General features: G+C 48.2%; 1 protein-coding gene across 4 annotated transcripts; it reads left to right on the top strand.

Annotated features, from left to right (window-relative positions):
* Positions 1-12: 12 nt before the first annotated feature.
* LOC123372010 (sulfotransferase 1 family member D1-like) lies at positions 13-14,596 on the top strand. Of its 4 annotated transcripts, none has more exons than XM_045019938.1 (8): positions 13-194; positions 7,153-7,281; positions 7,514-7,611; positions 9,005-9,131; positions 10,124-10,218; positions 12,081-12,261; positions 13,591-13,634; positions 14,474-14,596. In XM_045019938.1, the coding sequence occupies exons 1-8, from the start codon at positions 47-49 to the stop codon at positions 14,540-14,542; spliced, it is 891 nt and encodes a 296-aa protein (XP_044875873.1). In that variant the 5' UTR covers positions 13-46; the 3' UTR covers positions 14,543-14,596. The 4 variants fall into 4 exon arrangements, with proteins under 4 accessions (XP_044875873.1, XP_044875876.1, XP_044875874.1 ...); XM_045019941.1 differs by lacking the exons at positions 7,153-7,281; positions 7,514-7,611 and adding exons at positions 1,612-1,737; positions 3,311-3,408 and having other exon boundaries at positions 14-194; XM_045019939.1 differs by lacking the exon at positions 13-194 and adding an exon at positions 3,336-3,408.
* The last annotated feature ends 1,485 nt before the right edge of the window (positions 14,597-16,081 follow it).

Raw genomic sequence — 16,081 nt, forward strand, 5'->3', positions numbered from 1 at the left:
CTTCCATTTACATTCTTTTCTCTTCCTTTAGCCTAGCATTACCAGGATGGAAAATGATGAAAGTGTATTAAGGAGGAAATTAGAAATGGTCTGTGGTGTTCCCCTATTCTGGAGTATTGTTGAAGAATGGGCCCAGGTGGAATCATTCCAAGCGAGGCCAGATGACCTTCTCATTTCCACCTACCCGAAATCAGGTGAGTGCCACTGATCTATTAGGAGATTCTTCTTATGCAGCTAAAAGGCACAAACCCAGGGCAGAAATGGAGGCTACTGCCCAACTCTTATACTACATACATGCCACATTCACACCATAACCCCTTTATCAGTTCCTCAGTTACGTATAGAAATCTCTTACTCAAAGCCTCCTCCATCTGTGCCTTCGTGATCCCTTTTCCTCAGTAGCTGGTCCCTGTGAGTAGAACTGGGCCCAGCTTTCCTGCATCAGAGCACGTGAGCCCAATCCATCCAATTAAAGGGGGCTGGGTTACACCTGGGCCTATAAAGGGCTGCCAGAGAGCAGGAAATAAGAGGTGAAGGAAGTGGGTGGGATAGGCTGTGCCTGGGGAAGGGAAGCCATGGTGGAGTAGAGCTAACTCCTGCAGTGGGTCCCTGGAGCAAAGGGCTAGGTGCTGAGGAAAGCAGCGCTGAGCCTACTGCTCCAGGAAGGGAGCAGAGCTGATTAGAACTCAGTGGGGAACTACCAGGAGGAGAAGTGCCAGACTGTTTTCTGTTGCTCTTCTTGCCTGTGTTATGCGAATAAGCCTTCTCAAAGGTGACTGGGCAGGGCAGGGAGTGTTTGGAAGCTGGGGAGAAGCCATGCCCTGGGACAATGCTGTGCATAGAAAGAGAATAAGACCACAACCCCCTTTGTCCTAACAGGGATGTGTTCAAAAAGTGGCAAAACATTCCTTCCATGTTGCTCTCTTACCATCATTTACCATAAACTCTCCTGTTGCTGCAGCAAAGAATCCTGTGGCACCTTATAGGCTAACAGACGTTTTGCAGCATGAGCTTTCGTGGGTGAATACCCTCTTCTTCGGATGCAAGTTGCTGAATGCCATAGACTTTGTGGGCTAACACTGGAGTGCCCTCACTCAGTGTTCAGGAAGGGAAATTGTCAACTTGATTCTGACCAACATGAGCTGGGGGTGAGTTCTTCTTTCACAGGATGGATGAAGTGGCTTTTTGCCCTCAACATAGGCTCAGCGCTGAAGAGTGGCAGGATTCTATCAATTCACACCTCCATTTGTGAGTAGTTTATTTCCCACAAGCCTAGTGGGAAATTTGCATTGGGTCTTCAGGCAATAGCAGAAACATTGTGATGTTATATCAAGTTTGTTGATATTGGACTTCCATGATGATAGGCCCTTTGAGTCACTTCGTTACTGACATCACATATTCAAGCGCAGGCCAAGAAAGCCCAGGAGCACTGATTTCACCACCCTCAAAGTCTGTTGCTAAAGGCCAGAGGCTAGAAGGGATCATCATCTGGTGTAAATTGGCATAACTCCATTGTCTTCAATGTACACTGGGAGAGGATCTGACTCCGTGTTTATGACCTGCCTACTGCATGCTAGAAGAGTATTTAGCGAGGTTGCTTTATATTTCCAGGCACAACCTGGTTCAGTGAAATTGTGGACATGATCTATAACAACGGTGATGCAGAGAAGTGTAAACGGGATGCGATTTACGTTCGGGTCCCTTTCATGGAGCTGATCATCCCAGGAATTTCAAATGGTAAAGATTCGCACACTGCAGGCAGGCTCCGGGAGAGATTGGAGCTGCAGCTTTGACAACCCTCCCTTTAGGAATTGTGTTGCCCAAAACTGAATACGAGGATATATACTTACCTCCCTGGGCTGTTGGGAGGGTTGGTTAACTGGCGCCAAATTCTGTCCTCAGATATATACAAGCCAATCTCCCAGACTGTGCTGGGAGATGCACGTATAGATCTGAGGATAGAATTTAGCCTTTACTGTTTCTAAAGCACTCTGAGTTCTTTGGAATGAAAGGCACTCTGAATCTGATCCATAGTGCACTGAAGTCAGTGGAAAGATTCCCACTGGATCTGACCCTATATAAGTGCAAACTGTCAATGGTATTAGGATCCTGTGCACAAAGAACTTAAATATGAACTGAAATGTTTTAAAAATAACTTAATACAAAAATTGATTAAGGTGGGATTTTCAAAAGAGTTTATAGGAATTAGGTGCCGAATTCCCAGTTATGATCAACAGAGGTTGAGCACCTAACTCTCATATTTTCTTTTGAAAATCCCACCGTAAAGGTAAGATTTCCACTGTTCGCAAGGGGAGTTGTTAGGTGCTGAGCTCTTTTGAAAATCTGGCCCTAAAAGGGGTATAGAATATTATATGTTCACACTCTGACATTTTTAAGATGTGCTACTATATTTTTACAGAGCTATAGTCACACCTCATTAAAAGATGGGGGTGGGGGAGAGAAGATTTCTCATACAGCTTCACATAAGTACATTTCACTTGTATCAGAAAAGTTAGAGATGGACACGGCTGATTAGATGATCTAGTCTCACTTCCTGAAAACTACCCCCTGTGGAAACTCTGCCAGATGTGCACACAACTTGTGTGGCAAAGTACCTGCTTCTCCTCAGCTGGCTCAGTCCCTTTTTGCCTTGGAGACACAGGCTTGGGCAAAGTAAAAGCCTTCCCAGTCACGCAGGGTCTGGCTGATCCTCCTCTCAGTCAGTCCCTTGCTGTCTTACTCCGACAGAGTGCAGTCTTCCTTGCTGGAAGAGGGCAGAGCCTTGCTGCACCTATTTGCTGGCAGCTTCTCTGCTTCTCTCATCCCCCCCCCCCGTTTCCCTGCCAGGGAGGGTTTAAAAAGGTCACCAGCAATTGGGGCCAGCTGAACCTAATTAGTTCCCTGGTAACCCCTGTTCCAGCTGAACCTAATGTCTCACAGCTGTCTCTCCTCAATGGATAGGGAGAAGTCTTTTAAGCCCCCTGGGACTAATTCCTACCCTTCCCCCCCCCCCCTTTGTAGCCATTTGGCCTGGGTTTGCCACACTTGCCTACCCAGCAGTGAGGGAGATTTCACCAGCTCCACTTTCAGAACCAATGTATGGTTCTTTAGTTGCTTAAATCTACTTCTATCCTTATCCACATCTATCTGGACTTCATCCAGTAGAGAGAGACAGAATGGCAGCTCAGGATTATTAGTGGCTGCGGGCCCAATTCCTCTCTTCGTAACAATGGCCCTCTGAGTATAAACAGTTTACGATCAAAGCTGTAATAGTCCTGTTTTTCCCTTTAATCCCTTTTGTATTTTTTAGGTGTCGCACAGCTGGCTAAAATGCCCTCTCCCCGATTAGTAAAGACCCATCTTCCTGTTCAACTCCTTCCTGACTCCTTCTGGGAAAACAACTGCAAGGTTATTATTATTTCTTTGCATTGCGGTAGCAGAGGCTCCAAACAAGATGGACATCCCATTGCACTACACTCTGTGAATACACATGCAAGAGAAAATTCCTGCCCTGCAGAGTTTGCAATATAAATAGACAAAGGAAGCACTACTATACCCATTTTACAGATGGAGGACTAAGGAATGGAGAGATTAAGTGACTTGCCCAAGATCACATAATGAATCTGTGAGAGATCCGGCAGCTGAACCTAGATCTCAGGCAGTGCCTTCTCCATATGAGCAGCCTTCTATCTGAGATTTGCCACTGGAAATTAATACACTAATGGATTAAGCTGGAGTTTCCATAGGATTCTAGTGCTACTGTGTGTTTAGTTGTTTTTTTTAAACATACACAGAGATTCTCAGTGACTAAATCCAACCACCATCCTAAGTACTGATGGTCAAACAATGCATCACTCAAATGAGCCTAATTTGACATGAGATATCATCCCTGAATTTCTACAATCCATGCACTTTGCAGACATATTTGATACCCTCAGCAGTTTGCTTTTTTGACCGCCCTTGCACACTGCGTGCACATCTTCAGAGAACTATCCACGATGACTCCAAAATCTTTTTCCTGACTCGTTGTAGCTAAATTAGCTCCCATCATATTGTATGTATAGTTGGGGTTATTTTTTCCAATGTGCATTACTTTACATTTATCCACATTAAATTTCATTTGCCATTTTGTCACCCAATCACTTAGTTTTGTGAGATCTTTTTGAAGTTCTTCACAGTCTGCTTTTGTCTTAACTATCTTGAGCAGTTTAGTATCATCTGCAAACTTTGCCACCTCACTGTTTACCCCTTTCTCCAGATCATTCCACTAGTTACCCCTCTCCATTCTGAGAATTTACCATTAATTCCTACCCTTTGTTCCCTCTCTTTTAACCAGTTCTCAATCCATGAAAAGACCTTCCCTTTTATCCCATGACAACTTAATTTACGTAACAGTCTATTGTGTATAAAACTCACTCGCGATGCTCATGCGAGCTCATGCTCTCCTCCCGCACTGATAGGGCCCAGCTTAATGCATGGAGGCCTTCAGTGGCAGAGGCCAGGAAAGAATTAAGTGAGCACAAAGAGCGGAGGCAGGACATGATGCTGAGGCTAATGGGGGAGCAAACGGACATGATGAAGCGTCTGTTGGAGCTGCAGGAAAACCAACAAGAGCAGAGACCCCCACTGCATCCACTGTCTAACCGCCTGCCCTCCTCCCCATGTTCCATAGCCGCCTCACCCAGACGCGGGGGTTTTTTTTTGTTTTGTTTTTTAACCCTGCTTTGCTGGCTGCGCCATATTCCCCCGCCCCCTTTGCCGCTCCAGCCACACCGTTCCCCTGCCCCCCCCCGCTTTGCCGCTCCAGCCGTGCCGTGTTTCCCCCCCACTTTACCGCTCCAGCCATGGCATGTTCCCCCCCCCACTTTGCTGCTCCAGCCGCACGGTTACCCCCCCTCCTGCTTTGCCGCTCCGGCCGCGCTGTGTTTTTGTTTGTTTTTTTCCCCTGCTTTGCCGCTCCGGCCACCCCCCCCCCCCACTTTTTTTTTTTTTTTTTGCTTGGGGCAGCAAAAAAGCCAGAGCCGGCCCTGTTGGAAACGATCGCATCAAATGTAATGCCAAACCCTTCTGGACTGGGATTGGTTCCTTTCTGAAATTATCTTTCTATGGCCTCCAGCATCTGAAAGAGGAATACCCAGGCACCATGCAGTCACAGGGAGATGGATGGGCACGTCCCCTCCCTGAGAACGTAAAGGCACAAACTTAACATAGTACACCTCTACCTCAATATAACGCTGTCCTGGGGACCCAAAAAATCTTACCGCGGGTTATATTGAACTTGCTTTGATCCACCAGACTGCGCAGCCCCGCGTTCCCCCCCCTCCCCCCGGCCCCACCGAGCACTGCTTTACCATGTTATAGCCGAATTTGTGTTATATCGGGTCACGTTATATTGGGGTAGAGGTGTATTTTCTTGGGCTGTCCTAATGTTTGGTGATGTGCCTTGCTAGGCTGGAGACTCAGGCCTGGACTACACTACAAAGTTAGGCTGACATAAGCTGCGTTAGGTCGATTTATTAATGTTTGTTTCCAGTATAACACTATTCAGTTGTAAGGGGCTAGAGACTTTGTGGAGTCACTAAGGTCAGGTCCTGGGATACTTTGAGTTGTTCTGGTTGATTAAGGAGGGAGACTGATGCACAAACTGTGATCACCGCAGTGCAGCGCCTTAGAGCCCAGGTGCTATAGAAGAAGAGGGAAATTGAGGCACCCATGAATCATTTAACAAGTAAAAGGTCTTTGGTTCCAGGGACGGGTGAATTCTGAGCAATCTCAGGCAGTTCATTTGCCATCTGACCAATAATGTCTTATTTATTTATTTAATTAATATTTACTGGTTTTTGCAGCAGTTACTGTCACCTTCACTCATGCTGATTAGCACTTTCCTGCCGGGGATAGCTCCCAGAGTGAAGTAATATTAAATGTAAGCAACACCGGCAGAATCTGGCCCTGGAATTGATAGGTTGATTTTGAGTGGTTTGTTTATTTTACTTTAAGCATAAACAAAGCAGCAGGCTCAGAAGAGGTGGAATTAAAGGTCTGGATTTTCTCCATTATGCTGTGGATGGTTTAAATGGTTGTGAGCCAGAAGGGCTCAGAGTTCAAATTACTGATTCATCTTTCCAAACAGAGATCACCTACCATTCCAGCAAGGAACCAGTCACAGTCGGCAAACCTTGCTGTGACTCTATGGCATAGCTTGGAGGATTGTAGCACAAGCAGCTCTGCTGCACTGGCTCATAGGGAAGCCGGCAGGGGTTAGAAGAGGGGAAATTAAGATGTTGAAGGCCTAACATTGGGATGTGAGAGGGGGCAGCAGCATCTCTCTTGTCCCACATTAGCTGGGATAGGCCAGTGTGGTGCATTATATAAATGGTAAACTCCCCTCGGGGCTGCAACCATGTCTTCTCCTGTGTCATGTAGGCAGCTGCTGAGCACAGTGATGACGCCCATCAAAAACATAACAATGGAAAATCAACTAGCAGTTGTGTTGGCCTAGGAGAGGCCTCTCGCCATCCCTGAAAATGGGTATGGTGGCATGGGCTTGCAGGCCTGCCACAAAAAGAGCTGTGGAGTGAGCCACTTGCCATCAGTACCTGCATTTGACAACGCTGGCACACTATCATGTTTGACTACAGATTAATGCTATTCCATTGCTCCTCAGCCTCAGGCGAGCAGAAGAGATGTCGCTAGAACAGCGGTTCTCAAACTTCATTCCACTCTGCAACCCCCCCTTCTGACAACACAAATTGCTACATGACCCCAGGAGGGAGGACCAAAGCCTGAGTCCACCGGAGCCCTGCCGCCCCGGTTGGAGGCCATAGCCAAAGCCTGAGCCCCGCCCCCACTGCCTCAGGTGGGGGAGGGGCCCAAAGACAAAGCCCAAGGGCTTCAGTCCCAGGCAGGTGGGGGTCCCAGCAAGTCTAAGCCAGCCCTGGCAACTCCATTAAAATGGGGTCATGACTCACTTTGGGGTCCCGACCCACAGGGGAGAACCGCTGAGCTAGAATATTGAAGATCCTAAATGAATAGGCTGAATATCATAAGTGCTGTTTTGGCTGGAAGAACAGTGGATGGGGTTCCTGCTTGACTGTTCCTTGCGGGATAAACTTGGTTCTTGACTGGATTTTTGTTCTCTCCTCTTCTTTCCAGGCACTACATGGATGAGTGAAATTGTGGACATGATTCTGAACGATGGAGATCCTGACAAATGCAAGAGGGATGCAATTTTCAACAAAGTGCCCATGTTGGAATTTGCTGCCCCTGGAAAGATGCCACCAGGTAAACGTAGGACTAGTGTCGGGTGATTCCAGACAAAAAGGTCAATGATTCTGTGTGGCTGGCTTGCAGCTCAGGAGAGGAAAGAAGGGATTATGGCTGGAGCACTGGCCTAAGACTCAGAAGATCTAGGTTTGGTTCCTGACTTTCAGTGAGACTTGGATGCTTTTGGAAATGTTACCTTTAATGCCTTCTCTAGCGGCATCAATGATCCCTTTGAACCTCTGCTTCCCAGGTACAGAGAAACTGGCCGAGAAGTCATCTCCTCGTTTAGTGAAAACCCACCTCCCAGTCCAGCTCCTTCCAATGTCCTTCTGGGAAAATGGCTGCAAGGTAACCAGTAGCTGGGAACTCAGACCTTCTGGACAATGGGATGATAGGGGAAGTATCGTTTGCCTTGAGCACACAGAATACTCATGGTAGTCCCAACCTCCGCCAGGTTCCTCTTCCTCATTTTTACCCACTGACTCTTTTCTCCAGTGGGAAGAGTTTAATTGTGAGTTTCCATGGTGATATCTACCTAGAGCAGCATTTTTGCAGCTTTACCTTTACAACATTGGGATGCAAGTTTGTATTCATAGTTAGGCTGAGATTTTCAAAGATCCCTAAGGGATCCAGACATCCAGTTCCCATTAAAATTGGCCTCATGGGATTCCAGTGCCTTTAGTTGAGTGTTTTTCCAGCCTTCAGCTTTGCAGGCTCCCCCTGGGATCTGACAATCAGACTGGGTTCTTCCTGGCTCATACATCACCATCAGTAACAAAGATCCTGGAAAGCAAATTTTGCCAACATCACCAACATCTGTGCAACACCCATTGATTTAAAATACTGTTTCCTGGGCAATCCCCATTGTCTTCAATGGGGTTACCCACCCATAACTGGGGGGTAAATGTGGTCTTGCAATTGCAACTCAACTAACAGTTCCGCCTGATGGTATGAGAGCCAGAGTACAATCCAGCTCACTCCTCTGTAGCCATGTTGGCCCTGCAGGGCATGATGTATTTTGCCACGATATGAATGGCTATGTCTGAATACACATGGGAGCAGACCCACTGACTGCTACACCCAGGGGAGTAGAACGATGTGCCCCAAGGGCAGGGCACATCGGGATCGCATTGTTTCCATCCTTCAGAGGTAGGCTGGTTTAACCTGCAACTCAGGCTCCATAGGAGGTCCCCAGGGGGATGCACTGACTTAACTAATCCCCCAGGCATCCTGGTCACAATCCCTCCTTGGCAAACACCACTCCCTTTGGCAGTTGTGCTGACCGCTTGTTGTTCCCCTAGTGGAGTACTAGTACTGCCAGAGTTTCCATCCCTGCGGGGCCTGTGCACTAGGTTACACTGGCAGAAATGTGTGGTGTTGTTTTCCCCATTTTTACAGATGAGGAAGCTGAGAAACAGAGAGCTCGACCCAAGACCACAGAGCCAGTGGAAAAGCTAGTGTCCGAGCCAGGATTAGAGCTCCTGTAGCTTCCATTCCCATGCCCAGTCCATGGTGCGCTACTCTCAGACCACAGTGTCCAGGGGCGCTTCCAGTCCCTGCAGCTTTAATCTGGGCCTTGAGCCACAGTTTGGATCCCCTGCAGTAGGGCTGGGATTTTGAAAGGAGACTAAGGAAATTAGGCACCAAACTCCCTAAGGCACCTCTGAAAATCCAAGTCTAGAGCCACTCAGAACTCAAGGACACCGAGGCAATATGGATTCTTCTCTTCTTCCTGCCACAGATGATCTATGTTGCCCGAAATGCCAAAGATGTAGCTGTCTCCTTCTACCATTTTGACCTGATGAACAAGCTGCATCCAGACCCCGGCACGTGGGAGCAATACATTGAGAAATACATGGCAGGCAGAGGTGAGACTGACATCTGTTAGCAATTCATGTTCCTGAGGTTTTAAATTGATGCTGCTTGAAGCATAAAGGAAAAGAGACTTGCAACTGCAGGTGAATTTCTCCAGGCCAGGTTCTGCCTCTTGGTGGAAAAATTGGATGCTGTGCCTTTCAGTGTACTCTCTGTATACTAGGAAATGCAGTGAGAACTGAGGGAGGGAATTTTCCTAGTAGACCAGTGAGTTTGAGTAGCCTCCACTGCTTCTGGGCTCCCCTTCAGAGGGAGCAGTGGTTGGGGAATCTGCATAGCAATGCGGCCACTGGCCCAGACCTTATATAACTATAACGTAGGGCCAGATCCTCAGCAGCTGTAAATCAGCATAGATGCATTGACTTCAAGGGAGCTACACCTCTACCTCGATGTAACGCTGTCCTCGGGAGCCAAATTTTTTTACCGCGTTATAGGTGAAACCGCGTCATATCGAACTTGATTTGATCCGCCAGAGCGTGCAGCCCTGCCCCCCCACGGAGTGCTGCTTTACCGCGTTATATCCGAATTCGTGTTATATCAGGTGGCGTTATATCGAGGTAGAGGTGTATGGCTAATTTACACTAGCTAAGGATCTGGCCCATTTACTTTAATGAAGCTATGCTGATTTACACCAGCTGGGGATTGACTTCATTGAAAGTATGCCAGTACCCGCTGGGATCTGGCCCTAAGCTGTATTTATATAAGAGTTTGTTAATATCTAGTTTCTGCTCTAGTCACATAAAATAATAGATGAAGATTCTAACCTGACAGTGGAACCAAAGGGACAAAGAATTTGACCTAGTGTAGGCGAATAGCTGCAACTGGTGGTTTGTGCCCAGTTACCCAATTTACACGTGATGTCATAGTAATTGCACACACAATGCATTTCAGTGGCATTGAGCCAAAAGAGAACATGACCCCCAGGGACCTGACACGCTCATGTTACTAAGAGTATTTGTGTGTGTGCCTTTTTCTCTAAGTTTAGTTGCGTATGGTTCCTGGTATGACCATGTGAAAGGCTGGTGGGAGAAGAGAAAGGACCATCCCATTTTATACCTGTTCTATGAGGACATGAAAGAGGTGAGAGGGCAAGAGGTACCCACTTGAGGGGCCACTCCACACACACCAGGATGGAGGCAACGAATCTGACACCTGTTGAATGCCTTACCCTACTGTGCAATGTCCATCTGAAGAGCAGTCTGGCTGTCCTGAAGAGAATTTCTCTCTCTAGGGTAGTGCGGTCCACCATGAGTAAAAGGGCCAGACTGTGACTAGTTAAATGCTTTGGCTGGTGCTAATACTACCCCTGAGCTCCCTCCTTCCCCACTTATTCTCCCTTATCTAGAAATCATAGAATCATAGAATCTCAGGGTTGGAAGGGCCCTCAGGAGGTCATCTAGTCCAACCCCCTGCTCAAAGCAGGACCAAACCCAACTAAATCATCCCAGCCAGGGCTTTGTCAAGCCTGACCTTAAAAACCTCTAAGGAAGGAGATTCCACTACCTCCCTAGGTAACCCATTCCAGTTCTTCACCACCCTACTAGTGAAAAAGTTTTTCCTAATATCCAACCTAAACCTCCCCCATGTGTCTAGATTTATCATGAGCCTCATGATATCAAATGGATTTATCCTCATAACACCCCTGTGAGGGAGGTCAGTGCTGCTATTCCCCATTTTTACGGAACTGAGGCATAAAGAGGTTAAGTGACTTGCCCAGGGTCACACGGGAAGTGTGTGGCGGAACAAGGAACTGAATCCAGGTGTCCTGAGTCCCAAGCTAGTGCCCTAACCACTGGGGCATTTTGCTTTCCCAAAGCCTCTTGCCCATGCTGGAGTTCAGGCTTGTGAGAGTGCTTCTCTTGAAGAGCAAGCACCAAAAGAGAGCTCCTTTCTTTAAAGAGACTTTTACCCCTCTAATTTAAAAATGCTGATGTAGCACATTTATTAAGAGGCAGGAAGGGGAGGGGGAAGTTAGGGAAGCATATAATTAAAGATGGGGGAGCTAGTCTAGAAGGGACTTGACCTCTTGCTCAGGCCCAAAGTGAACCTTAGATGGGGATTTGAAAAAGAACAGTTGTTCCTGTTCCCTTTAATTTCACTCTGGAATTCCTGGTTTTAGCTGGGAGAGGAATTGGGTATTTCCAACCCAGCAGTACCAGAAATCTCATGAGAGCCTGATCTTGGGTGATTTCCGTACCAGAGAGATTTGGATAAACATCCCAACTATAGCTTTGAACCACACGAAATGGAATGAATCACTACCTTCCCAAGTAACAGTAATATGGGCTAGTATTTGGAGCTGGGTTATCCTGAAGCTTAGCATCCACGTATTGCTGAAGAACAGGAAGTGAAGTTTGAGAGCAAGGGACAGGTCCTTAAATCAGCAGAGTTCCACTGGTGTAGTCGTTAGGGCTGCAGCAGCTGCGGATCTGGCCCTAAGAATTCTGTGCCTGGCTGGGGAAGATGTGGCTGAAATGAGGGTCCCTCTGGAGTGGCCGTCTGCATCACTTTCTAAATAAAGTGATGGGACTGGTGAGTTACAGACCAGTCTTGGTCTCTCTCTCTCTACACATCTTGCACCCCCCAAAAAACTATGTTAAAATAACATTATTTGGGTAGCAAAGCCCAGTACTCAAAAGTTAGGCAGAGCCAGAATTAAGCTGGCCTGTGCAATGTGCTAATGCTAGGGAGGGAGACAAAGAAGGGTTTTTTTCTTTTTGGGCTATTAATCTCCGTTCTGTTTTGGGAAAGTGTGTAAGAATTGGGTGCAAGGTTGATGAAATGTATTGATGGGTTGCTGGATATTAGTTTTGATACAGTGGAACAACTAAGGTTGCTGGCATCTCATAAAAGTTCTAGACTTTCACTGTGTTACATGGTGGTAACCTGACTAGTTGAGCCACTGGGTCCCACCACCTGAAGTGCCACTTGTTTTTCTGTAGGATCCAAAGCGTGAAATTCGCAAGGTGATGCATTTCCTGGGGAAGGATCTGAAGGAAGAGGTTCTGGACAGGATCGTCTATCACACTTCATTTGAAATGATGAAAGAGAATCCCACCACAAATTATAAGATGACCCCAAATGATGTTATGGATCAAAGCATCTCCCCTTTCATGCGTAAAGGTAAGGATTCGCACAGGCACTAGCGAAGGGAAGGGCTATCGCTCCGGTAGTGTAGGAAAACTACCTGTTGCTGGTGCCATTAGGGACCCTGGGCTGGAACCTGGAGAAGAGGGTGGGCCTGGGTTCCCCCCAACCCTCTCCACACCTCTACAAAAGCGCTCCCTGAGTAGGAAGACAGGGAGTCAAGAGGGCTCTGACACCAAACCCATTGACTGACCGATGCTGAAGGTGGCTCAGTAAGCTGTAACCCTCCTCTCTAGGAGGGGAGAGAGGCTCTATTGAGGGTCACAGCAAACCTCTGAGGCCAGCCCTAACCGCCTAGAAGCGCAGGACCGCCTGAGGCAAAGCCGGAGCTCTGCCACAAGACAGAATGATACAGCGTGAGCCATTTGGGACTAAGCCTCTTTATTACTCTGTGTGTACAGCGCCTAGCACAATGGGGACCCAGTTTTGCTGTTCCCTGGACACTACTGTAATAAACATGTTTACTAATAATAATATAGGTGAGAGGGAATAATTTCCATACTAAAACTATGTTTAAAACAATCAATATGGAATGCAGGATCTGGTTAGCTGGTTTGCTTTCTCTGGCATCCACCCAGTGCTTCCACAAACTGTTAGCAAATTGACCAATACAATATTTCAGTTCACCAATTTTCCAGTGACTAATTTCCAGTTAAAAGCTAATTGCTACCAAAACATTTTTTTCAAAGTCTGCTCTTTTTATCAATTCGCTATCCTGGACACCAGCATTTTTCTTGATGCCTTTTTGTGCTCATTATATGGAAAAGGTGCTCAAAGTGTTAAGCTGTTAGGAGTTTTTATCCAATGAACATTCAGTTTAACTATATTTTTGTTTGTGATGCACAGAAAAATGTATTCACTTAATAGATCGAGGTTCAAATTCTCAGTTACACCCTCACAAATCTTTTGGAGCTTGAGGCAGTGGTTCTCAAACTTTTGTGTTGGTGACCCCTTTCCCATAGCAAGCCTCTGAGTGTGACCCTCGTTATACATTAAAAACGCATTTTAAATATCTAACACTATTATAAATGATGGAGGTGAAGTGGGGTTTGGGGCGGAGGCTGACAGCTCATGACCCCCCATGTAATAACCTTGTGACCCCCTGAGGGGTCATGATCCCCAGTTTGAGAACCCCTGAGCCAGAGAAAAGAATGTAACTGAGAGTAGAATTTAGACCATTAGTGTTTTCTTGATACTCTTTTTCTATTGCATTTCCACCACTGGGAGTTCTTCTGCTTCACCAAGAGCTCTGCTGTTTCATTCACTGTCTTTTTGTTTTTTGTTTTGTTTTTGTTTTTGTTTCAGGGATTGCTGGGGACTGGAAGAATCACTTTACTGTGGCCCAGAATGTAGGGTGACCAGATGACAAACATGAAATATCGGGACGCGGGGGGGGGGGGGGAGCAAATATCGGGACCCGAGGGGGGGTGGAGCAAAAAAAAAGCGCCCCATCTCCACCCAACTCTCAGCTCTGACCCCCAATACACTCCCAGCTCCCCCATCCCCTCGCTCCTGGGCCCCGAGCTGTGCAGCCGAGCCACGCTCCGGACCCCTCTTGCAGCTCCCGGCCCAGCCGCTCCCGGGCTTCATAGCACCAGCCCCACAGCAGAGGCTGCTCCACTCTGCCCCGCCTGGGACACTCGCCCCGGGCAGCCCCGCTCCGGCTGCAGGGAACTCGGGGACACCCCCCCCCCGGGCAGGGGGCGAACCAGGCAGCCGGGCCCGGCCCCTCCTGGCAGGAGCGTGTCTGCCCCACACGTGTCTCTGCCCCCTGCCTGCTCCACGCTGCCCTGCAGGCTGCAGGGCTGGAGTAGCCTCCGTGCTGCACTCCCAGCCCCGGCCATGGCCCGTGTGCAAACCTGGGAGGGAGGAGGAATGCCGCGTGCTTGGGGAAGAGGCGGGGCCAGGGCGGGGAGTTGGGGAGGGATCCAATGGGGCAGTGAGGGGCAGGGTTGGGGCGGGTCCAGGGCAGGGATTTGGGGAGGGGTCCAATGGGGGAAGAAGGGGGATGGTCGGGGGAAGTGGGGGGGGTGAAAGCCCCTCCGGGCTCCGTCTATGCACCGGAGCGGAGGGCAAAATTGCTTGTTTGTCCCGCGTCCCGACCGAACATCGGTCGGGACGCGGGACAAACAAGCAAATATCGGGACAGTCCCGATAAAATCGGGACGTCTGGTCACCCTACCAGAATGAGACATTCAATGAAGATTACGAGAGGAAAATGGCTGGGACCAACCTGCAGTTCCGAACAGAGATCTGAAGGAGCCTGGCATCTTAGTGCTGTAGTTCTAATTCACGGTTCTCTGTCGTTTCTGTTGAAAATAGCTTTCCCCCCCACCTCCTTTCTTCAACTAGAAGTAGTACACTGAGAAGTGTCTGTGCCCTGGTGATGGTCAGACACTTGAACCCGGAGTCTTGGGCCATCTAGACCATGGTGCAGTTACACTCCAGAGCAGAGGAATTGTGGAATCGACCTCACAAAGTCGAATTTGTGTGTCCACACTAAGGACACTAATTCGACTTTGTGAGTCCACACTAACGGGGCAAGCGTCGACACTGGAAGCGGTGCACTGTGGGAAGCTATCCCACAGTTCCCGCAGTCCCCGCTGCCCATTTGAATTCTGGGATTTCCCCACAATGCATGCTGGGGGGAAAAATGTGTCGAGCGTGGTCTTGGGTAACTGTCATCATTCAACGTGCTTTCGGACGTCTCAAGGGGAGATGGAGGAGCTTACTGACTCGCTCGGATCTCAGCGAAACCAATATCCCCATTGTTATTGCAGCTTGCTGTGTGCTCCACAATCTCTGTGAGAGCAAGGGGGAGACCTTTATGGCGGGATGGGAGGTTGAGGCAAATCGCCTGGCTGCTGATTACGCTCAGCCAGACAGCCGTGCAATTAGAAGAGCCCAGCGGGAAGCACTGTGCATCCAGGAGGCTTTGAAAGCTAGGTTCCTCAGGGAGCAGGGTAACCTGTGACTGTTCAGTTTCTTTACAGAGAAGCTGAACCTGCCCCTGCTTCAGTTACTGTTGACTTTCTTCTGCGGTTACATACCCCGTTCACCACGTTTTCCCCCCTTCCAACACACATTTAAAAATAAAGTTAATGGAACATTGTTAATTAACAACGTTTTCTTTATTAATGAATTCACGTTAAAGGGTTGAAACAGGGATGCAGACTGTAGTGGGTAGGGTGTGCAGTGATGTTAACACCGCTTCTACACTCGAGGAATGATAGGCTCCTGCTCCTAGAGCAGTCTGCAGTGCCGGACTGGTTGTTTCAACGGAGCCTGCCATCCCTCCTTTTCGGGACTCTGTGTGCGGGGGCTACGTGACCTTGTGGTGGGGGAGGACGGTTACAGATTCCCCTGCTGTGTGGCTCTGTGGTCCGGGACAAGGACCGCTGCATAAGTTCTGTAACCGCCCTCCCATGCCACAAAGTCACGTACCCCCCCACCCACACAGAACATGGAAAACACCTCCCAGACCGACCAGGGTGCCTACTGACTGCACTGTGTGTGTGACCCCCGTGTCTGTACCCTGATAAAGGTGACTGTCCTATGCAATTAACAACCCCCTTCCCCCCCCCCCTTCACAGACAGTCTTCTGTAGAAAAACTTGACGGAAATAGTAATTAACAGCAAACTACTTTTAATAATCAACTACACAGTTAGGGGATGAAACTGGGATTGGGGCTTTGGTGAGCCAGGAAGGGAAGGACTTCTCAACATTTAGGGAATGAGAGCCTTCTTGTATTTGTGCACTCTGCAGGGGTGCAGTGACAGTTTTCACGGCCCCTGT

This window comes from Mauremys mutica, chromosome 5 (genome assembly GCF_020497125.1).
Source record: "Mauremys mutica isolate MM-2020 ecotype Southern chromosome 5, ASM2049712v1, whole genome shotgun sequence".
Lineage (NCBI taxonomy): Eukaryota > Metazoa > Chordata > Testudines > Geoemydidae > Mauremys > Mauremys mutica.

What these genes read in the sequence shown, in the direction of transcription:
- LOC123372010 (XM_045019938.1), top strand. Translation starts at nt 47, where the DNA reads ATGGAAAATGATGAAAGTGTATTAAGGAGGAAATTAGAAATGGTCTGT. An exon ending in GAAATACATGGCAGGCAGAG is followed by an intron (nt 9,132 to 10,123) that starts GTGAGACTGACA and finishes CTCTAAGTTTAG; the next exon opens with TTGCGTATGGTTCCTGGTAT. An exon ending in TCTATGAGGACATGAAAGAG is followed by an intron (nt 10,219 to 12,080) that starts GTGAGAGGGCAA and finishes GTTTTTCTGTAG; the next exon opens with GATCCAAAGCGTGAAATTCG.